Source organism: Sus scrofa, chromosome 14 (genome assembly GCF_000003025.6).
Source record: "Sus scrofa isolate TJ Tabasco breed Duroc chromosome 14, Sscrofa11.1, whole genome shotgun sequence".
Taxonomy (NCBI): domain Eukaryota; kingdom Metazoa; phylum Chordata; class Mammalia; order Artiodactyla; family Suidae; genus Sus; species Sus scrofa.
Genome location: NC_010456.5, coordinates 7454937 through 7482833, shown reverse-complemented (window position 1 = coordinate 7482833; position 27897 = coordinate 7454937). Strand labels below are relative to the sequence as shown.

General features: G+C 52.4%; 1 protein-coding gene across 2 annotated transcripts in view; it reads left to right on the top strand.

The window, feature by feature from the left end:
- The window catches only part of LOXL2 (lysyl oxidase like 2), a 104839-nt gene that overhangs the window by 57866 nt on the left and 19076 nt on the right, over positions 1 to 27897 (top strand). For both annotated transcript variants that reach the window (XM_021074114.1, XM_021074115.1), the window contains 4 exons: positions 5338 to 5560; positions 9172 to 9355; positions 18048 to 18199; positions 26348 to 26515. In XM_021074114.1, coding sequence (XP_020929773.1) covers positions 5338 to 5560; positions 9172 to 9355; positions 18048 to 18199; positions 26348 to 26515 — 727 coding nt within the window. The remainder of the gene's footprint in view (positions 1 to 5337; positions 5561 to 9171; positions 9356 to 18047; positions 18200 to 26347; positions 26516 to 27897) is intronic.

Here is a 27897-nt window from a genome sequence, read left to right as displayed (position 1 = left end):
ATGGCGCAGTGGAAACAGAATCCGACTAGGAACCATGAGGTTGCGGGTTCGATCCCTGGCCTCACTCAGTGGGTTAAGGATCCAGCATTGCTGTGAGCTGTAGTGTAGGTTGCAGACGTGGCCTGGACCTGGCGTTATTGTAGGGTCCAATCTCCGTATGCATGGGTGCAGCCCTAAAGAGGACAAAAAAAAAAAAAAAAAAAAAACAGAGTTGGAGGAATGAAGTCAGAGAGGGCAGATAGGACCAGGAAGTGGCAGATCCAGATCCAAGCCTGGGTCTCCAGCGACAGGGTCTACACTCCTCAAGAGTCTAGGCTCCCTAACTCTTTCTTTCAAGCCAATTAGAGACGTAGCTTCCAAGCCAAGAGATAGGGAGGGGTTCCAGCCCCAGCTCTCCCCCCAGCGCCCTGGGGTCAGTGCAGGCTGTGTCCCTCCCTGGGCTTGGCCTGGCCGCCTTCGGTCGGAGCCCCCAGTTCCCCGCAAGTGTGCTGGCAGCCAAGCTGCCCCCTCGGGGTGGGTGAGCGTGGTGGTGACTCCCACCCCAGCCACCACCGGACATGGCCTAGACCTTCCTGTTTGCACAGGGAGGGATGAGGGGAGGCTCAGGGTGGTCCCCATCCTCTAAAAAGTTTGGAGAACTCCTGCCAGCAGGTCAGCTCCTTCCCTGGAGACACCTTCTCAGCTTTTCCTTCCCATTGGAGCCAAGGAAAGCAGATCCCCTCCCCTGACAGGCCTCCTACCTGTGGGTCCCACGGGAGCCCGCAGCCTGGCTCAGGTCTGAGCCCAGCCCTGGGAGTGGGAAGGCTGCCATGGGCCCTGACCAGAGCAGGACGGGCATGCCCAGGGCCAGGCAGCATGTGGCTTGTTCAGATGGCGTTTGAAAGCAGACCGAGCCCTTTTCCTGCTTTTGAGGAGGAATCTCAGATCGCAGATAAACCCGATCCAGGAGCATATGCTGGTTTGAAAACCCCTCCTTGCTCCTTCAGTTCTGTGTCTGTGGCTTTGCTTTTTCAAATGCAGGCAGGAAAAGGCTCCTAAGACTGGAAAGGTAGCAAAGGTGGTGGTGGGTAGTGCCGTCAGCCGAGGTGCCGGATGATTAACAAACACTGGAAGCCAGCTCCTTCTCCAGCCCTCTCGCTGGAGATAGAACAGAGGGACCGGGGCACAGGCAAAACCTTCTCAGCTTCTCAGCTTGTCTCTGTGTACTAATCTCTGGGATGCAGCTGACACGCGGGCCCCCAAAGAGAAAGGCACGTTGGAAAGAGTTTCTGGCCTTGGTGGTGCTGTTAGGGGTTGAGAGGAGGCTGTTAGCCAAGAGTGGGCCTCCCAGGCCACAGGGGGTTCGGAGAGGCCACTCAGCCCAGGCTCCCAGGCTGCACAGGAGGGGCTCAGGCCTGAAAGGCAGTGCAGTGGTTGCGGGGGGTGGGTCACAAAGGCACTCCTGCCAGAGCTGCAGGGGAGCCCAGGTCTGCCCCAGGGAGAGCTCTCTGCTCAGCTTCCTCCACCTTCTGACCTGCCTCTGTTTTGCTCCGCCCCCAGGGCATCTCTGGGAGTTAGGAAGAACTCTGACTTGAGTGGGCTGGCTGAATCAGGGTCCAAAAGGGGCTCACCATCGTGAAATGGAAATGCTGGATTCCCCTTGGTTTCATGCAGAGGGGGCTTCAGAGGCTTGGGGACACTGGAATGATGGAATTAATTTGTCATCTAAGTCTTGCTCACCCACCCTGGGAGGGTCCAGAAGACACACTTTTTACCATGACTTGGGAGAATACATTTGTGAGGCGTGCCATGGCATTCTTAAGCACTCCTGATCCCTCTTCTCTGTTAAGCCAGACCTAACAGAGGGAGCTGCCGTCACTGAAGGTCGGGAAAACCAAATGCAGTGGGGGTCACTGGATATGGGGGTGGGGGTGGCAAGGGCCCAGTGACAGCACTCAACGTCAAGGTAAGGTGGGCATGGCTAGCCAGTAGCTAGCAGATCTGAATAGCCTGACTCCTGCAGATCTGTGGCGTTGGCTAGTGGATCCATTTGGCTGGATCGCAGGGTTCGTAGAAATGAAATAGAAAGTGCAAAAAAGAAAAAAAAGAGAGAGAGAGAGAAAAGAAAGTGCACTGAATTCAGAAAAATTCTAGGTCAAGAGAACAAAGATCTAACCCGAATGGTAAAAGCAGAGAGTTGGGTGTTCCCATTGTGGCTCAGTGGGCTGAGAGCCAGACGTAGTGTCAGTGAGGATGCAGGTTCGATCCCTGGCCTCCCTGGCATTGCTGCAAACTGCGTGTAGGTCACAGATGCAGCTGAGATCCTGTGTTGCTGTGGCTGTGGTGCAGGCTTCAGCTGCAGCTCTGATTCGACCCCTATCCTGAGAGCTTCCATATGCCGCAGATATGGCCCTAAAAAGAAAACAAAAAAAAAAACAAGAGAATCACGGCCCCTCAGTCAGTGTCCGGACGAGCCAGCTTACAGACTCAGAACCCGTGAATGAAGAGGAGGCTGGGTCCCGTTGAGGAGGGATGGTGGCACTCTGCCCAAAATTTATACTGTTACTCATTTGCCCAGCCTTCCCCAAAGGGGCCTACGATCTTATCAAGGCCACCATACTCTGGGGAAAAGGAAATAATCAGAGCTTTCGGGAGCCACTGGACCCTGAGCCCAGGGACCCAAACAACACTGTGGCCCATCAGAGGATGACATCCAGGATCAGGGGAGTTTTAACTCAGGTCTGTCTCACAGGGGGCCCAGCGGGACCCCACACCCATCCTGTGGTTATTTCCCAAGTTCCAGAATGCGTAATTGGAATCGACATGCTCAAGTAGCTGGCAGAATCCCTCAAAAGTCTGGCTGCCCCCTTAGCTTGGGACTTCTCATTTTCATTTGACCCAGTCCAGCGCAGTGTTACCCAGCCTGGACACGGCTTTCTCACGCAGGCTTCCCGCTTGGCCATGGCTGTCCTGTGACTCGGTCACCCACCAGTCAGCAGCCTGGCGGGGGCTGTCCACACACCCTCCCCAGCGGCTCCTGTCTACACCCAGGGGCCTTGTGGAGTGAATCGCGGTGGGGGCAGGGTGGGCCTTGGTGGTGGAGGCCGGTGCCTCACAGCACGTTCCTGTGAGCTGAGGGAAGAGGGCAGCAGGCTGTCTGGGGAAGGAGGAGCCGCCCCGTGTCTGCTGAGGGAGCTTCGCGCTGTCCTTAGAGCTCAGTGCATCTGTGCCTGGGAGAGGCTCGTGTTCACTGAAAGCTGGGAGTTAGAAGCTGTTCCAGCCCCGGAGATCGGACCACTCCTTGTGCAGCTGATGTCCCCTGGGTGTGTTGGCTCGCCTCATTGCGGGGGTGTCATAACAAGCTGTGCCCCCCCTGGTGTGCTTCAGTCAGACGTGGAGGGTGTCATGGGGAACAAGCTGGAGGTTGTGTTTCCAAGTGCAAGGGCCCCTCAGGAAGTGGGGGAGGAGCAGTGGCGCTTGGAATTATTCAACCCCCCCCTCCTCGCCCCGTGTGGTTCTCTGTTCTGGCTGCAGCCATGTTGAGCCCACGCCCTGAATTTTCCAGGATAATCCCTTTTTTGCAAACATTCTGTGTCACTGCAGCCACAGATACAGCAGAATTACTACCAGTAGCAATTTAGGGTTAAGGAAAGATATTGGTGGCATCTGCCGAGTTGTTTCTTCCTATTTGTTCACATCTTGTTCACTCATAGACAAAGCAGAAACTTCCAGGCCCCCTAGACCAGCAGGGACAGGACCCATTCTGCCTGTCCAGGGCCAGCCTGGCCTGGGTGGCCTACCTCTGCACCACTGGCAATGATGCTGTCTGGCTCTCCCCGCATCTCACTGGGTTCTGCCAAGCAGGGACTAGCTCACAGACCCCCAAAGATGAGAGGATGGGGGCCCTTCCCAGCCTCCTCCTTTTCAAATCCCACCATCATTCAAGGCTCAGTTCAGGAGTTCCCATCAAGGTTCAGCAGAAATGAATCTCACTAGCATCCATGAGGATGCAGGTTCGATCCCAGGCCTCACTCAGTGGGTTAAGGATCTGGCATTGACATGAGCCGTGGTGTAGGTTGCAGATGTGGCTCAGATCCCGCGTTGCTGTGGCTGTAGCTGTGGTGTAGGCTGGCAGCTGTGTAGCTCTGATTCAACCCCTAGCCTGGGAACCTCCATATACCATGGGTGCGGCCCTAAAACGACAAAAAAAAAAAAAAAAAAGGAGGCCCAATTCAAACCTACTCTTCTGTCATCACTGCAGCCATTGGCTCCCTCCCTTCTCCTATCCTTCTTTTGTTCCTTTAACCAGTACAGTTTTTTTTTTTTTTTTTTTTTTTTTTTTTTTTTTGCTTTGCTTTTTAGGGCCGCACCTGCAACATATGGAAGTTCCCAGACTAGGAGGTCAAATTAGAGCTGCAGCTGCCTTCCAACACCACAGCCACAGTAACACCAATCCTTAACCCACTATCGAGGCCAGGGATCCAACCTGCATCCTCATGGATACTAGTTGGGTTCTTAACCCGCTGAGCCACAACGGGAACTCCTATATCTATATGTTCTTTTATATATATATTTAGTTATGTATTATCTATATTCTTTTCCCATTCTTTTCCATTGTAGGTATTAGAAAGATACAAACCTGCAAGATATTGTGTGTAGTTCCCTGTGCTCTACAGTAGGACTTGTTGTTTATTTTATATATAGTGCTGTGTATCTGCTAATCCCAAACTTCTAATTATCCCTCCCCCCTTTCCCTTTTGGTAGCCGTAAGTTTGTTTTCTATATCTGTTAGTGTGTTTCTGTTTCATAAATAAGTTCACTTGTATCATTTTTTAGATCCCACATGTAGGTGATACCATATGATATTTGTCTTTCTCTCTTTGACTTACTTCACTTAGTATGATCATCTCTCGGCCCATCCATGTTGCTGCCAGTGGCATTATTTCATTTTTTTTTTATGGCTGAGTAGTATGCCCTTGTGTTTGTCTGTTTTAGATCCCTTTTGCATTTTGTACTTAGAGGCTTTAGTATCATCTCACTGTGTGTGGAGTTAGTCCCTTGTCTCCTAGAATGTGAGCCTCCTGGGGTAGTAGGTCAAGCCATCCTTCTGGGTCCTGCTTCCCAGTGCTCAGCTCAGGCCCTGCATGACCGAGGACTCAGGGAGTGCTTACACAGGCACCTGCAAGCCCTGTCTGGAGCAGGACTGAGCTCCCAGAGCAGGGACCGTGTCCATCTGGTTCCACCACCGATCTGCAGCAGCCAGCACAGTGGCCAGCCTGGGCAAGGTCCAGTGCCCAGCTGGAGGGAGGGGCGGGCACCCTGATATCTTGGTCACCTGCCCCGTCTCACCTTCTGCAGGATGTTTGCCGCCCGCAAGAAGCAGCGCTACTGGCCGTTCTCCATGGACTGCACAGGCACAGAGGCCCACATCTCCAGCTGCAAGCTGGGCCCTCAAGTGTCGCTGGACCCCGTTAAGAACGTCACCTGTGAGAATGGGTTGCCAGCTGTGGTGAGCTGTGTGCCTGGCCAGGTCTTCAGTGCTGATGGACCCTCGAGGTTCCGGAAAGCCTACAAGCCGGAGGTGAGGATGGGGCAGGAGCTTTGGCCACTTGGCACCTGAGGGCTGGACTGGTGGTGAAGGGAACAGAGAGGGATCCCCAAGAGAGAGCAGAGAAAGCCCGCCCCAACTCAGACTACTTTTCTAGAGGGCAGAAGGCAGAGAACACTTGTCAGGGCCAGCCTCACCAGTATATGCTATCAGTAGGATGTGACAAGCAGCTGGGCCCTCTGCCCCAAATTGGTGCCCCACCTGTCCTGCAGCACTGCTGCTCTACTCCGAGACCAGAGTCCCCTCTGTGGAGGACAGATGCCTGAGAGAGGGACATGCCTCATTACTGACCATCACAGGCTCTGCACAGCATCTGCAGACTGGCATGAAAGGTGGGGGAGGGGGGCTGGACCTGGGGCATCTGCTCAGTTCCCATAGGAATCGGTTATCCTGGGGCCTTTGGAAGCACAATCCAAACCTCAAGAGCACAAGAAATCAGCTACAAAGGTTGCAAACAGGTCTTGGTTTATTCTGCAACAGGAAGGATAACAATTTTTTTTTTCTTTTTATCCTTTTTAGAGCCACACCCATGGCATATGGAGGTTCCCAGGCTAGGGGTCTAATCGTAGCTCTTGCTGCTGGCCTATGCCACAGCCACAGCCATGCCAAATCTGAGCTGCGTCTGTGACCTACACCACAGTCGTGGCAACACCAATGCTAAACCCACTAAGCGAGGCCAGGGATCAAACCCGCAACCTTGTGGTTCCTAGTCAGATTTGTTTCCGCTGCACCACGACGGGAACTCCAGAAGGAAAACAATTTTTAAAAGCTTTCACCGAGAAAGTAAATGGAAACAGGCCATCACCATGTCTGTGTTGTCTTTACCGTGATCACGTTGTTTTTGTGACCCAGCACGTGGGTGCATGTGGGTATGTTCAAGAGACGTACATCTGCTCAAGAGAATTGTCATCCCCCTTTCAGCTGGCTCATTTCTCAGGACAAGCGAACTATTCCAACCACAGCAGGCTTGACCAAGCATCCGCGGAAAAAAGAGAAAGTGCACTATTCTGTCTTCCCTTGAAAACCATTAAGAGGCTTTTCTTTTTTCCTACCGCCCTTTTTTCATATATCCACCAAAGGTCTCTGGGATTTGCATGCTCTGGAAACTGCTAACTCGGGCCGGTAGGTGGGACTAGCACTTGGGAAGAGCAGAGGGACAGGCGGGAGAGATAGCGGATTGTTTTATTAGGAAATGATTCCCTGTGCCAGATAAAGCCTGGTTTCTTGGGAATTGGTCCCCGGGGCTGGGACAAACTTCAAGTCAGCCCTGATCCCATCCGGGGTAAGAGGAAGGAGAGAGCCCTGACGGACAGGGGCAGATGGGGTAGCAGGCGGGTCCAGGTGGGGCAGGGAGTAGCAGCCCCTCTCCAAGCCGAGACAGCCTCCTTCTGCACCTCCTGTCCCCGCTCCCCTCTGGCCTCTCCCCCATCTTTCCCCTCTACCCTCTCCAATCTCTCCTCTCCATCAACATCCAGCTCTGCTCTCGGGCAGGGGGTGATAACGCTCATCCAGTGGAAACAGGAAACCAGGGCAGGAACCGATAAACCACACTGGGTGCTCCCTCCCAGGCTGGGGTAGTGTATTTGGACAAGAGAAAAAGCCCTAAACCGAAGGAGTGAGGTGAATGCAGCAAACCCAGGCGTCAGCCAGAGGGTGCGGGAACTCTTTGCAGTGTCTTCCTGGTACTTCCAGTCAGCACCCTGCCCTGCCCCCTTCTGTCCCCACCGGGCCCTGCAAAGCACACACACCCCACCACACATCACACTGTGCAGCCAGGCCGCACAGGCATGCCTGGACAGTGCCACCCCCTGCAGTCCCTCTCTCCCTGCTCCTCCTGGCCACGTGACTTTACCCCGTCCTTCCTAGAGCCTCAGTCCGCACCTCTGAGCTTTCCTCGTGTGTCATCCAGAATACCAGGTCCTACTGTTTTGGAATTCTTACTGTGTGGTGCAAAGCAAAGGAATCAAGTTCATACTGAACCAATTAAAAAAATATATATAGCAGGAGGGCCTTACATCACATTTTCCCCTGGTTTCTTTTGTTCCACCACAGCCAGCTGACTCTGCCTGGCCTCTGCCAGATGGGGTGAGGGTACTTGGACTCTGCCTCTCTTAAGCTTGAGTCACGAGGGGAAGAGCAGTGGGGGAAGGGAGAAGTCACAGTGCTTCTGCAGTCAGGGGCTGGGGCCAGCAATGGTATTTGTCATGTTTTCTAAAGTTGGAATAAAGCTTCCTGAAGCCAGAGGGGTTTTTGCATGCCTCCCTTTTCAGAAGACCCCCTGGCATCAGGGTCAGTCCCTGAAGTCTGTAAATCTGGGTGCTGTCACAGCACCCCCACCCTGCCGTGGCAGCCACAAGGCACAGTCCTGGGGGAGAGAAGTGTAGTTGGGAGGGGACCTCAGCTGGAGGATGGAGACAGAGGTTCTTGCTCGTGCCTGGGCCTTCAAGGGGGCTGGTGTGTGTTAGTGCTTGAAAAGCACCACCTCCAACCAGGCCTGCTTGGCCCGGGCTGTTGGTGGGGAGGATGAAAGGAGTCCGGAGCTGAGGACTGCACAGGCCAGAGCAGAACAATGACTCTGGTCTGATCCAGCACATGGAAAGGCTGCCCCATCACTCTTACTCCCTCTGTGTTGAATCAGATGGCATCAGCAATAGCGCAGAGCCTCGCAGGCTTCTGATTTCCCTACCTCCACACACACACACACACACACACACACACACACACATGAGAGAGAGAGAGAGAGAGAGAGAGAAACTGATGCAAAACAGGATACGTGGGCAGATGGAGTCAAATGACCATTCTCCTATCTGAGAAGGCATGATCCAGTGGGAATAAGATGCTAGATGATTAAGGCTTCTGGGCTGTCAGTGAGCAGTTAGGGCTAATTAAACTATAACAGCCCACTGTCTCTGCCTATCTGGTGGCTGCATCTTCTGAAGAGCTGGGCTGATTTGGACTTGGAGTAGAGTCAGGGGTGGCAGGGGTGGCGACTGGGCCCAGCTCCAAGACAGATGGAACCCACAGGGGGCTCCCCATCCCCTTTCGGAGGACCCATCCCCAAGTCATGGCCATCTCGGTGAGGCCCCGCCCTCTATCGAAATAGCATCCTTGCAGCATGGTCCCTTTAGTGCCCTGGGGTCCCCTCCCACACCTCCTGGCCTAGACCACAGCTTTCCGTTCAGGCGTGATAAAATTATGATCTATTTGGAATCTTCAGACTTTGGGGGTAGCAGCTTCTTTCTGTAGCTCTGAAGCTTGAGGTTCTGAAGTGAGAGGTAGAGGGGTGTGCTGGTGGTAAGGTCCTCGAGGGGGTATAGGGTGGGGTGACAGGCTTCCCCGTGGTCCAGGACCAAAGCTCACAGTTAGGCTGTACAGGGAGCTCACAGCAGAGCCAGCCAGGCAAAGTGAGCCTGCGCGCCAACCCCCCTCCAGCTGCTCCACCCCCACCACAGGCGCACACGCAAATCAAGCATGGTCAGCTCCCAGCCTGGCGCCTGGGTTGGGAGTCAGGGGTGGTCGGAAAGCGAGGGGAGTGGGCTGCCACTGCATCAGCTTCTGCTCAGCAGGACTGTGTGTCTCCTCAGCAACCCCTGGTGCGGTTGAGAGGCGGGGCCAACGTCGGGGAGGGCCGCGTGGAGGTGCTCAAGAACGGAGAGTGGGGTACCGTCTGCGACGACAAGTGGGACCTGGTGTCTGCCAGCGTGGTCTGCAGAGAACTGGGCTTCGGGAGTGCCAAAGAGGCCATCACAGGCTCCCGGCTGGGGCAAGGTAAGGTGTGGGGAGGATGCTCCAGGGCCTCTGGTCACAGAAAGTGTCCCACGGGGGAGCCCAGCCCGAGCTGGCCAGTCTTGTGCTTTGCAGGCTCTTCTTGCTTGGCCTCCTCCCTCCAGTAGCTGCGGCTCTGTTAGAAAACCAGGCCTCTCCCCAGGCAGTAGAGCTGGAAGGGCTTTAGGGACATCGAGTCCCACTTCACGGATTTGGAAGCTGGGGCCGGAGAAGGGAGTAAATGCCCAAGATGAGACAATGCATTAGCAGCCAGTGAACACTAACGGAGGCCTCCCAGCTCCCAGCCCAGGGCTCCCCACCACCCCACTGAGAAAGTTGGGATGTCCAGGCCCTTGCTCCAGAAGACCTGAGAATTCATCAGGCGTGGACCACCCTGGGCACAAAGGATCCTAAATGTCATCTGACTTTCCACCTGGTTGGCACTGCAGGCACTCTCTCCCTGCCACCAGAGACCAGGATCAGGAGGCCCTTATCCTGATAGCATGAGATGCTAACAAAAAAAGGGGTCTAGTTTTTATGAAGGGTCCCAAACAAATCTACCATTTGAGCAAAGAACAAAAGCGTAGGCGGCTTTCAAGCAGGTCACCCCTTTGAGAGGAATGTTGTAAACCCGGCATGACAGCACAGCGGAGAGCTTCCTTTCCCAACCCCAGTGAAGACCACTGATCTCTGCCAGCCCTGGTCCTGCAGAGGGTGGGGTTTTCACCCCAGACAGACTTGGCAGCCCAGTGAGTGTCCAGCCCTCCCCTGCGGAGGACTGTGTGTTGAGCAAGAGAAACCAGTCAGCTCCTGGAATCTTTGCAGTGTTGACCCCCAAGGAGGCTGCTGTAGAACAGGTGCTGCCATTTCAGGGGGGTGGGGTGGGGGTGGGGCGGCTCAAGGAGGAAGGAGAGGGGGCTGCAGACGAGGGCCGGGAATCCTATCCTGTGGGGAGAGGAGGTTTCCATACTGTCAGGAATAGGGCCATCGCCCCACAGAAAGGAATGCGGTGAGGTCACCGAGCACAGCCTGGAGGAACTAATAGCTCCGTGGACCCAAAAGAGAGTCTTGGACTCATAGATGGCGCTGCCAGAGAGGAGCTCAGAGGTCAACTGGCCCAACAGATGAGGAACCCGAGGCTCCGGACAGCCAGCCTGGGGTCCCAACACTAGTTAGTGGCAGAGAACAGACTGAAACCCATGTCTTCTCATTGTCAGATGTGGGCTTCACCCTTGTTCCCACCTTGTCTCAGCCCCACTCACATTCGGGACATCGCTGCCTCCCTTCTCCAATCCCTGCAAGCTTCCTGGGGTACCCTGAGGTTGGGGGTCCAGGGTGGACTTGAACATTGCCTCGTGCCAGCTGGCAGTTAAGCCACGTGACAGTCTTCCTCCTCCTCCCCTGTCATGGTCAGCTCTCAGTGGTTCCCTTAGATCTCAAATAGGCCGCCAGTCCTTTGTACTAATTGGCTGATGTGTTGGTTTGTGGTCTCCCTGGGCCAACTAGACAAAGGCCACTCATTCTGAGGAGTTAACAAGCCCTGGATGACACAAACCTTCCGTTTATCATGGGTGTGTGCTATTTGACCCAATTATTTCACTGCCCAGAGCAGCCAGAGGTTTCCAAGGGCCTGTGGAACTCTGGGAGGGAGACACTCGGCATTTTGAATGCTGTCCTTAAAAGAACCATGGGATGACTTATGATCTTCGGCCCTGTTGGGCTGCAGGTCCCATAGGCAGAAAGGCAAAAGTCCACATTTGATGTCAAGTCCCAGAGCAGACAGGGTCAGTCCTGAGCCCTGGCTTTCGCTGGTGGACCAAGTGGCCACACCCACAGCCCAGGCGGTAAGAAGTCGAGGACTGCGAGGCAGGCAGTCTGAGTCTTAGTCCCAGCCCTGCCACCTACACGCTTGGTGAACTTAAGCAAACTTCAGGGCTTCAGATTCTTCACTGGATTATTCACAGTGTCTGAGGTTCTGTCTGACTCCAGCCTTCTGAGAGTCTGCTCTTATCATCAGGATGGATGTTAGGTCAGAATCAGGCACTGTGCTTGTGCACCTCTGGACTCCAGCTGTCTATTTATATACCTTCCTCCCCACTCACGTCGAGCTCCCAGTGCTCTGGGGATGTTCCTCTTATGAAGAATGAGGGAGTGAATGAATGAATGAATGAATGAGTTCCAGTTGCATAAGTAGGATCAGCTGATCAAACACATGGGAAAGAAGTTTCAACACTCCAGACCCACGCTGCCCATTAGACATATAAGGTGAGCCACATATGTAATGTTACATCTTCTAGTGGCCACGTAGGAAACAAATAAAAAGAAACAGATGAAATTCATTTTAATAATCTATTTTTCTTAACCACGTATCCAAAAGATTGCGATTTCAGCCTGTAATCAGTATAAATGCTCTTGATGAGATGGTCCACATGTAGTGTGTCTACTCTGAAATCCAGGATGCTTTCTTATTTTTATTTTTTGTCTTTTTTGTCTTTTTTTATGGCCGCACCCGCAGCATATGGAAGTTCCCAGGTTAGGGGTTGAATCGGAGCTGTAGCTGCCAGCCTACACCACAGCTGCAGCAACATGGGATCTGAGCCGCATCTGCAACCTACACCACAGCTCACAGCAACACTGGATCCTTAACCCACCGAGCGAGGCCAGGGATCGAACCTGCGTCCTCATGGATGCTAGTCAGATTCATTTCCACCGAGCCAGGATGGGAACTCCCAGGATGCTTTTATTGTCATGGTCTGGACTGGCCACATTCCAAGTGCTCAGCGAGGCAGTGGCTGCCACCTTGGACAGGGCAGCTCTAGAGCAGTGCCCTTCAAGCCTGTTTGCCTGAAATCCCCAATCAGAAATACTGGCAGCACATGCCACTCATGTAAAGCTGTAACAAAAGTCTCTGGAAACAGTGAGAAACACTGTGCCATGTCCTTGTCTATTGAGAAGTGTTCTTAGGGAGTTCCTGTTGTGGCTCAGAGGGTTAAGAACCCAACTGGGATCCATGAGGATGCGACTTCAATCCCTGGCCTCACTCAGTGGGTTAAGGATCCGGTGTTTCCGTGAGCTGTAGTGTAGGTCACAGACGTGGCTTGGATCCCATGTTGCTGTGGCTGTGGTGTAGGCCAGCAGCTGCAGCTCCAATTCAACTCCTAGCCTGGGAACTTCCATATGCTGCAGGTGTGGCCCTAAAAAGACAAAAAACAAACAAAAAAAAAACCCAAAAAACAGTCTTCTTAGAAGTCTAATGGCAACCATCAGAGTTGATTGATACTGTTCTAAGAGGTTGGACGGGCTTCTCCCTAGCATTCTGCTTCCACCCCAGGCCTGTGGTCCCGGGGGCCAGTGTTTGCACCTGGGGGAAGAGCAAGGTGAACGTGGAGGAGGCATCATGAATGGAAGGAATTCAGAGGCCAGTCCAGAACCCAGGAGAGGGAAAGCTGGGGGTCAGGGGGCAGCAGGTCAAACCCAGGTCAACAAAAGCAGCCAGGATCCCACAGACACCCATGGACCAGCCCAGCTGGACACCCAGGCTGATGTCCTTCAGTGTCACCTGCCACCTTGCCCGACCCACCATGGAGCAGGGAGGTATAGGGAACAGAGCAAGAGACACAGTTTCCCCCATCTCTGCACTCTGCCCTGGGGCACCATGCATGCTTCAGAAAGTGGCCTCTGCATCTGGCCTCCTCCCCAGATGTCCAGAGACAGCCGCATAAGTTTACCTAAGTTAGGCCAGGGGGGTACTAACCAGTTACTAGTTAGAGTCTAAAGCGTGTTAGGCTCTTGAGTTAATCTTTTTCTCTCCTGCCCAGTCCCATAATCTAGCAGTCCATAGCATTTGTTGAGTATTATTTGGGCTGGAGCCTGGAATGGAGAAATTCATTTATTCCAGAAGCATTTCTAATAATAATTTATTCTCTCTAAGAGGTCACATCAAATGGGAGAAGTAAGAAATAACCCCAGTCAAATCTATTTACACCAACAAATAGGTGACGACAAGAAATAATCTTTTTTTTTTTTTTTTGTCTTTTTGCCATTTCTTGGGCTGCTCCCTCAGCATATGGAGGTTCCCAGGCTAGGGGTCTAATCGGAGCTGTAGCCACTGGCCTACCCCAGAGCCATAGCAATACGGGGTCCGAGCCTCGTCTGCAACCTACACCACAGCTCATGGCAACGCTGGCTCCAAGGCCAGGGACTGAACCCAAAACCTCATGGTTCCTAGTCAGATTCATTAACCACTGCGCCACGATGGGAACTCTAGTAAGAAATAATCTTGATAACAGTACTTAACATTTACTAAGTCCCTGTTAACTTGGCACACTTTGTCTCATTCAATCCTTATAATCTCAACCCTGCAAGAGAGATATTCTTATTGCATTTAACAGATGAGGAAAGTGGAGCTCAAAAAGGTTCTGTCACTTCAAAGGAGATGCAGGCTGAATCTACTCTCAGGCTGGATGCCCAGCTCATTTCCTCAGGAGACAGAGAGAGAGCAGAGAGACTGTAAAAAGTAAATGCTGCAGACGAGGGGGTGGTGGTCAACCTGAGTCACAAAGGAAGATGGTACATGGTGCCCCTTGCTTCTGCTTTGATGGGCAGAGACGAGGAGGTGTTCTAGGAGGAGAGCGAGCCCCCTAGATCAAGGAAAACAAGGTGCTGCAGGAAGCTCAACTCTTTCCCAGAGCAAACTTCTGCCCTTTTCCGCACAGGGTTTCCTCTCCTAACTGTCCTGAATGAGCTTCAGAAACTCAGCAAGATTATGCTGTGGGGTCAGATGTCTGGTTAGAATTTGGGGGCCAGTTATATCATCTTTGGTCCACAGTGGGACCATTTTAATGGGTCATTGGATAATTAAATGAATTAATATAAACAATGTGTTTAGGACAGAATCGATACATAGTAAGTGCTCAATAAATGTTAGGTACCTTTATTACCATCACTGTCACCATCACCACCATCATCACTCTCATCACCACCATCATCACTCTCATCACCACCATCATCACCATCATCACCACCACCATCATCATCACCGCCATCATCATCACCGCCATCACCATCATCACTCTCATCACCACCATCATCACTCTCATCACCACCATCATCATCACCATCACCATCAATCACCATCATCATCACCACCATCATCACCATCATCACCACCACCATCATCACCGCCATCACCATCGTCACTCTCATCACCACCATCATCACCGCCATCACCATCATCACTCTCATCACCACCATCACCATCATCACCACCACCATCATCACCACCATCATCACCACCATCACCATCATCACTCTCATCACCATCATCATCACCACCATCACCACCACCATCATCACCACCATCACTGTCAATCACCATCATCATTATCACCACCGCCATCATCATTATCACCACCACCATCATCTTTGTACTCGCAATTGTCAAACAAGCCTCTGCTCTAACTGTATACGCAACTTCCGGTTGCTGCCTGTTTATGAGTCTGTCTCAATTCATGAGCTGTGGCCCTGCTTGCTTCAGAGTCTCTGTTTAGGATCTGTATTTTGCACAGCCTTTCAGCGCTGAGTCCTTGGATATTTCCAGCCGTAGTTACTGATGTGTTTTTTTAAATTTTAGAAAATTCCAAGGAATTGGAAGCCTCGTCATTTATGAATTTCTAAGGAAGTGGAAACGTGGCTCTTACCTATTACCATGGGTTGCTCCTGGAAATTAATTTTTGGCCTTGGTGAGCCTAGATCCCAGGTGTCTCCAGAACCACCCCCATCCCCTCCCCACCCCCCTCGTGAGAGCCAAGGGTCTCTCCTTTGTGTTCCAAAGCACAGGTAGTCACCTCCGTCTTTAATGATTACCCCATTGCATTACAAATCTTTGTGTGTCTGCCTCCCCACCCCCCCACCCCGGCACTAAATGTGAGCTCCTCTGGCAGAGGCTTGCCTTATTCCTCTGTGAATCCCCAACACCTGGCACAGAGGCTGACATCCAACAGGCACTCAGTGAAGTCAAGGACATCTATTCTGATGCTGTGGGGAGCACTTCCTATTTGCCGTGTTGCCTGGGAATTCACGAGGAACGCAGAGGTGGTGCCTGCCCTGGGGAGCCTTCAGCCCAGTGGGGAAGCAGACAGACATTGAACAGAGCCGCCTGAGTGCGGTGTGAAACAGAGTGCTTAGCGGAGGCTGCATGAGGGGACCCAGCTTAGATAGGGCTCAGCAAGACCATGTCATCAAAGTGACATCAAAGCTGAGCCCTGGAGGATGAGTAGGAATTCACTGTTGAGGAGAGGGAGAAGAGGGTCCAGGCAGAGGGAAGTGCTCGATGGAACAGCCAAAGGAGACTGGAGTGGCTGAGCTGGGAGGAGCTGCCAGAAAGCTAAGTGGATGGAGGCTGATCACTTGGGAACTATGGATTTTACCCAAAGGTGCAGTGAGAAGCTATTACAGGGAGTTAAGACAGGGAGTGACACAATTCAATATGCATTTAAACACTCCTGGACTGGAGTTCTGTTGTGGTGCAGCAGGTTAAGAGCCTAATTGTGTCCATGAGGATGCAGATTTGACCCCTGGCCTCGCTCAGTGGGTTAAGGATTTGACATTGCTGTGGCTGTGGTGCAGGCTGGCAGCTGCAGCTCCAATTTGACCCACTATCCTGGGAAATTCCATATGCCATGGGTATGGCCCTAAAAAGAAAAGAAAGAAAGGAAAAATCTCCTGGACTGTACTCAGTGAATATTTTGGAATAGGCAAGTGGGAGGGAGTCTAGAGGCTATTTCACTCATCCAAATGGGAGATGCCAAGACTTGTGGTTGCCAAGGGGGAGGGGGAGGGAGTGGGATGGACTGGGAGTCTGGGGTTAATAGATGCAAACTATTGCATTTGGAGTGGATAAGCAATGAGAACCTTCTGTATGGCACAGGGAACTATATCCAATGACTTGTGATGGAGCATGATGGAGGATAATGTGAGAAAAAGAATGTATACATGTGTGTGTGACTGGGTCACTTTGCTGTACAGTAGAAAATTGACAGAACACTGTAAACCAGCTATAATGGAAAAAAATCATTAAAAAAAACGAGAGATGACAGGTTCAGACTAGTGTCGTGGTGGCAGAAATGAAAAGCACCGAGATTTGTGGGGAGTGAATAGAACATGGTGATGGGTTGCTTGTCTGAGATAAAGGAGGTGGTACCTCTGAGTTGTGGGGAGACAACCAGGTGAATGGAGGTGCCACCGCCTGAAAGGGGTGGGGGATGCTGGCACAGAGGAACAAATTGGGGAGGTCCTCCTGCTGGAAATGGAAAGTACAAGAACAGGTGACTCTTTGAAGAAGCTCACCCTGAAGGGGAGGAAAGTGACAGGCCAGAGGGAGGTGTGGGGTGAGGGGAGGGTCGTAAAAATGTGAGATTTTAGCACTTTTGAGTGCTGCGGGACAGGATAGAAAGTGGAAGAGGATGACAGATCAGGAGAGAGGAGATCAAGGGGCAGGGCAGGGTCCAAGATGAGAGTCAAGGCAGCCTGGATCTCCCAGAAAGAACTGGATCCATCTTGATGGGTTAGACAGAGGAGAGTAGATTTTTGAGCTGAAGGCTAGACAGACTAGGAATTGTCTTTCCCCAGCAGGGGGAGGCACCCCTCACCATCCTGGTGCCTGTAAGAGAAGGTTCCCGTGAGCACGCACTAGAGGTCCTGATGTGTGTCTTCCATCTGCCCCTATAGCTCCACTGTCCGCCTTGCCCACATGGTCCAGGGCCCTGGAGGCACGTCTGGGAGTGGCCAGCAGGGAGCACTGGGGGAGATGGAAGAGGCTGGGTATTTATTCTGTCTGCAGGGCCCTTTCAGGCCCCTGTGCTCCCCGCCCCCACCAACGAGGGTAACAGCTATTATCCGGGAGCCTCCCCACATGGCTTTTTGCTCTTCTGGGGGGCCAGATATTGGCACCCTTCCGCAGGCCTGGGGGTTATTAGCCACTGAGTACTGGCTGTCTGTTGTGATTTTGTGATTTCCCTGTGCTTTGTCCATGCTTTGATTTTTAAAATCTCTTTCTGTAGCAGTTTGTCCAATTTGAGAAGGCCAGCTCTTTCTTTCAGGAAACCTGACTGCACAATTATCTCCACTCTTTTCAGATTCAGAAGTTCATGGAAAGTTGAAGGAGGCTTAGATGTCCTCTAGTCCCATTCCTTTTTTTTTTTTTTTTTTTTTTTTTTTGCTTTAGGGCTGCACCTGTAGCATGTGGAGGTTCCCATGCTAGGGGTCCAATCAGAGCTGCATCTGTGACCTACACCACAGCTCACTGCAATGCAGGATCCTTAACCCACTGAGCGAGGCCAGGGATCAAACCCACATCTTCATGGATACCAGTTGGGTTTTTAACACAGTAAGCCACAATGAGAACTCTCTGTTCCTTTATTTTAGTAAGAAAATCAATATTCACAGAGGCTGAGTGTGTTGGTCAAGGTCACACAAGTTGGGCAACCTTCATTTGTTTTCATGGGACAAGGGACTCCCAAGACAAGAAACAATTCTCTCCAGACAGAAGAGCCTGGGTCATCAAGCTGATTATGAGAGGCAGTTGGGAGAGTTTCGAGGGTGAGGGAGGCATGTTCTTACAGTCTAGGACTTTCTTGCCCATGCCAGGAGCTTTCCTGTAGAAGCTTTCACAACACATGTTCATTTTCCATCCCAGGGATAGGACCCATCCACCTCAATGAAATCCAGTGCACGGGGAATGAGAAGTCCATCATAGACTGCAAATTCAATGCAGAGTCTCAGGGCTGCAACCACGAGGAAGATGCTGGTGTGAGATGTAACATCCCCGCTATGGGCTTCCAGAAAAAGGTGAGGAGACGGGACTCTCAGAGGGGACAGTGTTATGTTTTGATCACTGAGGCCTCAGCAGCATAGCCCAGGTGGCCTCGGCTGAAGTTTTTCAGCAGGGGTATCAGGGTGCTCTGATGATGAGCTCTGAAAGTTGTCAGGTTCTCCTGCTGTCACTGTTGATGACTGTCACCTAGCCCTGGTGATGTGCCAAATAAGAAGACCCCTGTATAAGCTCGATCATGCTTACTGGTAGATGTGGGCATCCACTGTGCACGCCACCCCACACCAAGGCTGGACACACGGTATGATCACAACTCAGTCCTTTCTGTGAGGGGTTCAAGGTCTACAGCACTATGATACCCCTGGCGAAGGCCCTCTCCAAGGACCCAGAGGAACCATATTACAGCAGGTCTGCAAATTACCCAGATGTAAGCACAATACAGACAGTATCTCAGGACCAAAGACTGTATTTTAGGTTCCAGAGGGGAAGAAAAGGGAACCTTAACAGCATTATGTCCAAGACATAGCCCTCCCTTTTTGAGATGGGGTCTCTGAAAACCTGCGTTGTGGAGTTCCCGTCATGGCGCAGTGAAAACGAATCCAACTAGGAACCGTGTGGTTGAGGGTTCAATCCCTGGCCTCGCTCAGTGGGTTAAGGATCCGGCATTGCTGTGAGCTGTGGTTGTAGGTCACAGACACGGTTCTGATCCTGTGTTGCTGTAGCTGTGGTGTAGGCCAGCAGCTGTAGCTCTGATTGGACCCCCGGCCTGGGAACCTCCATATGCCATGGGTGAGGCCCTAAAAAAAAGCAAAAATAAAATAAAATAAAAACCTGCATTGTGTGGCCTTTCCCACAAGGGTAGCCGACAAGTTGAACGCCTCTGTGCCAGGAGGTCTATTCAGTCCTGCAAAAAGGCCCAGTAAATCCTATTGAGCAGGCTCATGGGCCACAGCCCCACGGCAGCTGGGACAGCTTGCCATCTGTAATGACTCAGTAGCATTCCAAGAAAGCCATAATAGAGCTATAAAAGCTGACGTGCCAGAGCCCCGGCATGCTGGGCACCATTCACTCGGACAGATTGCACTTGGGTGGAATGGGGTTTTCAACCCAAATGAAAGACCTGAGCCAGAGGAAGTGAAGTTTTCCAGAAGGGTTTAATGGTGAGTGGAGCTGAGCCAGGCCACATGCCTGGTCACATCAGCTGGGGCACCATACTCTTAGTGCAGACACGGGCTCTGCAGGCTCTAGAAGGTGAGCCCTTCGCTTAAGCATAGCATGTGGGAGTTTTACACCCAGATCTACCATTTCTTTTGTGTGTGTGTGTATGTGTGTGTGTGTGTGTGTGTGTGTGTGTGTTGAATTTTTTTTTTTTTTTTTTTTTGGCTTTTTAGGGCCGCACCTGCAACATGGAGATTCCCAGGCTAGGGGTCCAATTGGAGCTACAGCTGCCGGCCTACGACACAAGCATAGCAACGCAGGATCCAAGTCACGTCCCGACCTACACTACAGCTTACAGCAACGCCAGATCCTTAACCCACAGATCAAGGCCAGGGGTCAAACTGGCAGCCTCATGATTCCTAGTCAGGTTCATTTCCACTGTGCCACGATGCGAAGTCCCCTGTTTTTTGTCTTTTGAGGGCTGCACCCACGGCATACAGAGGTTCCCAAGCTAGGGGTCGAATCAGAGCTACAGATGCCGGCCTACGCCACAGCCACACAAATCCAATTGTCTGCACCTACACGCGCCATGCACACCAGATCCTTAACCCACTGAGCGTGGCCAGGGATTGAACCCTCATTCTCATGGATACTAGTTGGGTTCATTAACCACTGAGTCATGAAGGTGACTCCCTGGATCTGCCATTTCTATCCCCACCCCCACCCCCCACTAAGGAAAGGAGGGCTGTCCCCTCTTAAGAAAACCCTGTGAGCCACATGCTTCAGCCCCCTGCAGGGCCTGGCTTCAAGCCCCCAAGGGTGATGGCAACACCATTGGGCAGAAAATCTAAGATCCCAAGTTTTATACTGTGTTAGTTTGCTGAGGGTGCCATAACAAAATGCCCCAGACTAGGTGGCTTAAACAGTCAAATTTATACCCCCTAGTTCTGGCAGCTGGAAGTCCAAGGTCGGGGCGGGGCAGGGTTGCTTTCTCCTGAGGCCTCTCTCCTTGACTTGCAGACGGCCACCTTCTCACATGTCCTCACATGGCCTTTCCTCTGTGCACACACACCCTTGGTGTCTCTTCCTCTTCTAGGGACACCGGTCCTGCTGGACCAGTGCTCACCCATGTGATCTCATTTAACCTTTGTTACATCTTGAGAGGCCCCATCTCCAAGTCGGTCATGTTTGGACTAACATGGGGGTTGGGGCTTCAGCATATGAATTTGGGGAGCAGGACACAAGTCAGTTCATAACAATCACTCACTAGCTGATTCCTTAATCAAACTCTTTAACATTTCAGTTTCCTCCTCGGAAAATAAGGAGGTGATTCCTAGCTTCCCTACCAGCCCCCAGTTCATTAGGAAGTGACTTTTCTCATGACTGATAAAACACAGAGATTCAGAACCCGGTGGTTTTGTCCATCCAGCCACAGCAGAGCCACTTTTCTTTCTTTCTCTTTCTTTCTTTCTTTCTTTCTTTCTTTCTTTCTTTCTTTCTTTCTTGCTTCCTTCCTTCCTTCCTTCCTTCCTTCCTTCCTTCCTTCCTTCCTTCCTTCTTTCTTTCCTTCTTTTCGGCCTCCCTGAGGCATGTGGAGTTCCCAGACCAGGGATAAGATCCAAGCCACAGTGTGGCAATGACCAATCCTTTAACCCACTCCTCCAGGACGGGGATGGAACCTGCACTCTGTCGCAGCAAAGATGCTGCCAATCCCATTGTGCCACAGTAGGAGGAACTCTGGAGCCATCTTTTTTCATTGCTGGGGAGAGGCACCAGGACAGGGGGGGACTGGGACTGGCAGGTGGGTTACCAGGCAAGCTAATCTGACCAGGGCTGGCGCCTGGGCTGACTGCAGGTCCCCTCTGGGCTGTGGGCCTGGCCCCGTCTGGGTAGCAGGACCAAGCCCGCGTGTGGAATGTGAGTTGGAAAGCGCCCATGCCGCCTTTCCTGTTAACATCTGGGTTGTGTTACCTTGATTTCTACCTGCCACCTCCAAAAATAGGTGAGGGACTAGCCAACCACAACTTTATCAAAACACAGGGTGGCCTTACCATGACCCCCTGGGTGGGGGTGAATGTTTTTGTTTTCCCTGTTCACGTTCAGAAAAATTCAGCTGCCTGCACTTCACACCCTTCTTGCAGACCCTTTCTGCTGCCACTAAGAACCAAAGGATAGGAAAAAAGAGATGCCTTGGGTTGTTTTAAGAAATTTGGAAGGGAGTTCCCGTTGTGGCACAGTGGAAACGAATCTGACTAGAAACCATGAGGTTGCAGGTTCGATGCCTGGCCTCGCTCAGAGGGTTAAGGATCTGACATTGCCATGAGCTGTGGTGTGGGTCACAGATGCGGCTCGAACCTGGCATCACTGTGGCTGTGACATAGGCCAGCAGCAACAGATCTGATTAGACCCCTAGCCTGGAAACTTCCATATGCCGCAGGTGTGGCCCTAAAAGGACAAAAGATAAGGAAGGAAGGAAGGAAGGAAGGAAGGAAGGAAGGAAGGAAAGAAAGAAAGAAAGAAAGAAAGAAAGAAAGAAAGAAAGAAAGAAAGAAAGAAAGAAAGAAAGAAAGAAAGAAAGAGAAAGAAAGAAAGAAGAAAGAAAGAAAATTTGGAGGATTGACCTTCCCCAGCATCCTCGAGGGGTAATAGGGTGGAGAAGGTGTGGGCCAGAGGCCCCTGGCTGACCCCGAGGCCTCTTGGGGTTCCACTGATGCTGGTGGAGCCAGAGCATCTTCTGCCGGGATCCAGTTCACTTCCAGGATAGGGCGCCCTGGGAATGGAGAGCTGTGTCCTAGGCCTGGCTAGAACCTCGTGGCCGGCCTCTCTTGCACCCTCCAGACTTGTCTAGAAAATGAGAAAAGACCCCCCAGTACATGTTGAAGGGCCTTGGCTTCCTCATGGGCAGTGGAATCTGGTTCCCTTGCAACTCCAGACCTCCTCAGCCTCGGACCCACAGCAGAGGCTCGGAGCTTTGGGAAGTGCTTCAGGAGAGGCCCTAGCTCGCCATCGGTGACCGAATGTTTTCCTGGCCGCAGCATCATGGTCCAGCCACATTCTTCAGCCAGAGCCTCTAAGACTTCTGTTGGCTTTAGACTCTAGGACAGGAACACTTGGCCAGCCAACTTGGGCTGCACAGGCGTGGTGGAAAGGTCATGTTCTCCCAAAGAAAGTCCTAGAAACACTGCCTTTTGGTAGCAGGAAAAGTGTGAACTGGGCTTCTTCAGCCTCCCCTGTCCTCATCTTTCACTGATCTTGGGGGCACTAAAATGAAGTCAGTTTGGGGGGCCACAGCCTATGAGGGAGCTGTCTGCCCCCAGTGCAGTCAGCAAGGCAGGCCACAGTTGATAGGAAATTTAAAAAAGAATTAAAAGTCATTATGCTTTTTTTTTTTTTGGTCTTTTTTTTTTTTTATGGCCACACCCATGGCACATAGACATTCCAGGCTAGGGATCGAATCAGAGCTGAAGCCATCAGTTTACACCACAGCCATAGCAATGTGGGATCCCGAGCCACATCTGTGACCTACACCACAGCTCAGGGCAACGCCAGATCTTTAACCCACTGAGGGAGGCCAGGGATTGAACCCACGTCCTCATGGATCCTAGCTGGGTTCGTTAACCATTGAGCCATGAGGGGAACTCCAGAAGTCATTATGCTTTTAATCCTCACTGCCCGCTGGCATTCTGACCTTCAGTGCTAACCTAACCCATGGGAGAGGCCCTCTCCCCCAGCCTCCGCCTGCCCAGGCTGCAGCTCTGTCAGGCTGAGGTGGGACTCAGAAACCACACCGAAGGGAAAGCGAGAGGATCTGGACCTCCCAATCTGTGACGGCCTGATACTGCTGCCTCTTAGAGGTGCTGTGGGGCTGAATGTCCATAATGGCCTCGCACAGGGCCAAGGTCACGGTAAATGCTCGGAAAGTCGACCTGTCAATTTCCCAGCACCGAGCCTGCCTGCCACATAGTAAAAGCTCAATAAAAAGTGGATGAATGAATGGATCCGATGAAATCCACACAATTTATTTCGTCTCTGGGGAGGTGCCAGTGTTACCGGCAGCGTTCAGTAAGCACCTAAAGGCAGGATCCAGTGAAACGCCAGCCTTTGTTAGGTCTTGAATAAGCAGAGAGGATGGCTTGCGGTTACCCAGAGCCGACCCAATGGGTTGAAGGTACATCCTGCCCAAGGGCTGCTAGCTTTCCTCCAGATGTTGGAGGTGGGTTGCCTGCCTCTTGCTGAGGTTCAGGCCCTTCTAGAACTTTCTGGATGGGCTCTGCTCCTCTTATTTGTTTGCATTTTTACATAGTCATAGGTGACGCGCGATTCATACCAGTGTCCAGTGCTCACTTTCACTGCAGGCTCTCAGCCCAGAGGCGCTCAGGAAGGTAAACGTTGGCCTCCCGAAGGCCAGCCCTCTTCCTGCCTGCTCTGGCTCCTTCTAGCTTCTCCGAAGAGAGGTTTGCATTCAGATGGAGCACTCACCATATTGGTGGCCATTGCTCTGAGGCTGTCTGATGTTTCTGCAGCACTCACTGTGCACTGTCAGGGAACTTCACATGAATCATCTCACTTAGTGCATCCGCTCAACAGCCCCGGCAGGCAGACCTGTATCGTGGCGGCCTCGGCTTGTCTTGTTTGCCGGCTGACCTCACTGACCCTCCAGCCCCAAAGTCCATAAGGATTAAGACCCATGCCCTAGGGGTCCTACTGTTGCTAAGGACTAGCAAACAAACAGCAAAGGATTCCTGGAAATGTTATGCCTTATCTCGGAGGAATGACTTGTTAGAAGCATAAAGGGAAGCAGGGTAAAGAATTTGGATTAGGGGCTGCATTTTCAGAACCCTTCCCCAAATTCCAGATCTCCCTGCTTGAGCTCATCGACATCCGTCTGTGCTCTCCTTCTGCAAGATGGATCGTGTATTCATTCATGCCAAAGATGGCTGTGGCATGTGTAACTTTGGGGAGGTGCTTGTCTTAGTTACTGACCACCCAGTACACCAGACAAACACGCTCTGCCCTTTGGCACTTATATTCTAGCAGAGGAGACACATTAAATTGTAAGTTAGCTTAATTATAATTGCCAAGAATGCAAAGAAGATGTATAAGCAGTGATAGAATGTGTAGGTGGGTCCTGAGCCCCATCAGAGGGACGTGCTATGGGGTACGAAATTGGAAGGATATACAGGACCAGCCAGGTGAAAGGGCTTCTGTGTGTATTTAATCGGCTTCAAATATGTGAAATGAGACTTACCGTGTGCACATCAAGAAAATTAGGTAGCCATGGAAGCTGAAAGAAGGCCATGTGCCTGGAGGTCAGAGAGCAGGGAGGAGAGAGGCACGTGATCAGGCTGAAGAGGGGCGTAATGGGAAGCCACGGACGTGTGCTAGGGGAGGACACGATCAGGTGTTTTTCAAGTGACTCTGGCTTCTGCATAGAGAACAGGTGGATGAAGCCGAGAGGCAGCAGGAGGTGAGGAGGACTGGTTCAGGGGAGAGGGATGGTGCCTGGAGGAGGGGCTAGGGATGGAGCTGGAGGGAAGGAGGGGGTCCGAGAGAGACCTGGGAGAATTTCCACAGAGGAAGATTTTGATGGGATGTGGGGAATAAGAGAGAGGGCGATGCTGAGCTGTTGAGGCTGGCTCCCAGAGTTACGGCTTAGGTAACAAGGTTCAGGATCAGCAAACTACAGTTTGCAGTCCAAACCCATCCCTCTGCCTGTTTTTTTTGGTTTGTTTTTTTTGTTTCTGTTTTTGTTTTTTTTTCGCTTTTTAGGGTCGCACCTGTGGTATATGGAAGTCCCACGCTGGGGGTCAAATAAGAGCTACAGCTGCCGGCGTACGCCACAGCCATAGCAACACAGGATCCAAGCCACATCAGCGACCTACACCACAGCTCACAGTAACACCAAGCCTTAACCCAGTGAGTGAGGCCCAGGATTGAACCCGCAACCTTATGGTTCCTAGTCAGATTTGTTTGCACTGCACCACGACGGGAACTCCCCCCTGACTGCTTTTGTCAATATGGTTTTAGGGGCACACAGCTGTGCCCGTCATTGACACACTGTGATGCCTGTGTTCATGCTCCACAGTTTGCTGCCCCTGGGACAGATGGTAGTGCCTTTAGCTGCCATAGAGAATGAGGGGGAGTTAGAGCACGAGTTTAGGTGAAGAAAGAAAAGATGACAAATTAAGGAGTTCCTTTTGTGGCTCAGTGGTTAACGAACCCGACTTGGAACCATGAGGATGCACGTTTGATCCCTGGCCTCACTCAATGGGTTAAGGATCTGGCGTTGCTGTGAGCTGTGGTGTAGGTTGCACATGTGGCTTGGATCCCACGTTGCTGTGACTGTGGTATAGGCCAGTAGCTGTAGCTTCGATTCAACCCCTAGCCTGGGAACTTGCATACGCCAGTGCAGCCCTAAAAAGCAAGCAAGAAAGAAGAAAAGATGAGAAGTTAGATTCGGGGTCTCCAGGGTGCCCAGTGGGACTGGCCAGTAGGCAGTTGCCTGTGGGGCTCTCAGAAGACGGTGCCAGAGGAGAGAACAGCAGGGGGCGCTGTGGGAGGAGGTGGGATCAGGAGCTGGAGCCAGGGAGTGGAGGATGTGGCAAGGAGAAGAGCCCCACCCCTGCCACAAAGGGCGGGGGGCAGGAGGGAGTCCGTCATTTTTAAGGCCCCTTGCTGCATCCTTCCAAGTGTCTGATCTAAGAACAGCCCCCATGAGTGGCTGTGGGAGAAGAGGTGGATTTGGCTGTGCCTCTCAGTGGGGTCATGGGCCTCCCAGGCTACAGAGGCTTCTGGGGCCCCAGGATGCCTGCGACAGGCCAGGGGAAGGGACCCTAATGCAGAAGACCATGCTTCACAGAATGCCCCACTCCGCAGGCTCTCGGCGATGCTGGGGTATCTGTCACAGGCAGGGCCCCCAGCTTTGAGGACATGGGGACTCAGGACAGCACAGTGGGGAGGCAACCTGTCTGGCCTCCTGGTGACCAGGCTTTCCCTTCTCTCCACAGCTGCGCCTGAACGGGGGCCGAAATCCCTACGAGGGCCGCGTGGAGGTGCTGGTGGAGAGGAACGGGTCCCTCGTGTGGGGGACAGTGTGCGGCGAAAACTGGGGCATCGTGGAGGCCATGGTGGTCTGCCGGCAGCTGGGCCTGGGCTTCGCCAGCAACGCCTTCCAGGTGAGAAGTCCCGGAGGGCCTGGAACCCTCCATCCAGTCTGACCCTGCCCGTCTCTAGTCAGCCCCCAGCTTCTGAGAACCCAGTGATGTAGAGAGGCAGGAATCAGAGGCCAGATCCTCATCCAGGCCTTCGCTCTGCTCTGCCCCCAACCCTGCCCCACTCCCTGCAGCCCTGACTCCTTGAGTGGGTCCCAGGCCCTCTGGCCTCAGTCTCCCTGCTGCAGAAAGAAGGCCTGGACTGGTTTCAGCTCTGCCTTCACAGTCTCAGCTCTGCATGCTGGGATTTACCCCAGGCCAAGTATCCTGGGGTGTCCTGATGTGGTTTTTGCAGAGGGAAGCCAACTCAGTCCTAGGGGGCAGTGGAGACCACCCAACCCAACACCGCAGATGCCCTAGCTCACTCCTTTGGAGGTCCCTCTGCCCAGACCATGTTCCCCCGTGGGTGTGGACATTCCCCCACCCTCCCACTGGTGGGCTGGTAAATCCCGAAGCGTGGTTCACAGCAGCTGTGCCCTCCTCCCACCGACTCTTCCTTAAAGAAAGGGACTTAGCTGAGGGCAGCTGAGCTCCTGCCCCTATCGGAAGACAGGCTTCCTGAACCCTATACTGTGAGGGAACATTGTCAGAAAGGCTGGGAGTGGGAGGAGCAGGAGCCAGGGGACCTGGGGTTTATTCTCCCACCAGCCAGTCATATAATGGTCTGGGGGCAAAGCAGCCACCCTTCCACGCCTCCATGTGACATGGAGCGAATAGTCCCACATCCTTAGCATCCCTGCTCTAAACACTTTCCTTAAGCTGCTCCAAGAATGGGAAAGTGTCTGGAGTCCCATCTTGCTTTGCTAATGCTGACTTCAGCCCCAGGGCCCAGGCAGCTTGGGAAGAGCAGCTTCCGAGGGAGAGTTGTGGGAGAACTCAGGCAGCCTTGCTGAGCCTGACTGCCTGCTGTGGGCTGGCTGGTTCAGCGTAGGTGCTGAGTTCTGAGGAGGGGCTCCCTGTGGCTCCTCATCCCAGCATCCAGAAGAAGCAATCTTCTTATATCAGGAGCCCCCCGGGAGCCTAGCTTTGCAGGGCAATGTAATGTTTCTGCTAATACTGCTTATGACAAGCCAGAGCAGTAGGAAAAATAGTGCTTATTACAATAGAGTGGCTGTCCGGCTGTTTTTGTTCCCCATCAGCTCATTCTGTAAGACACCTGGGCCTTACGGCTGGAGCTGTGAAATGGGCCTGCCCCTGACATCCGTCCTAAATCCTCCCCTGATGGCAGGCCCTGTCCCTTCCCATGGCCTCAGTTTTTCTCCCGAAAGGATGAGAGGTGTGTAGTCAGGTTCTCCAGAGGAACAGAACCAATAAGATGTATGAATATGGGTACTGACATTGGTGAA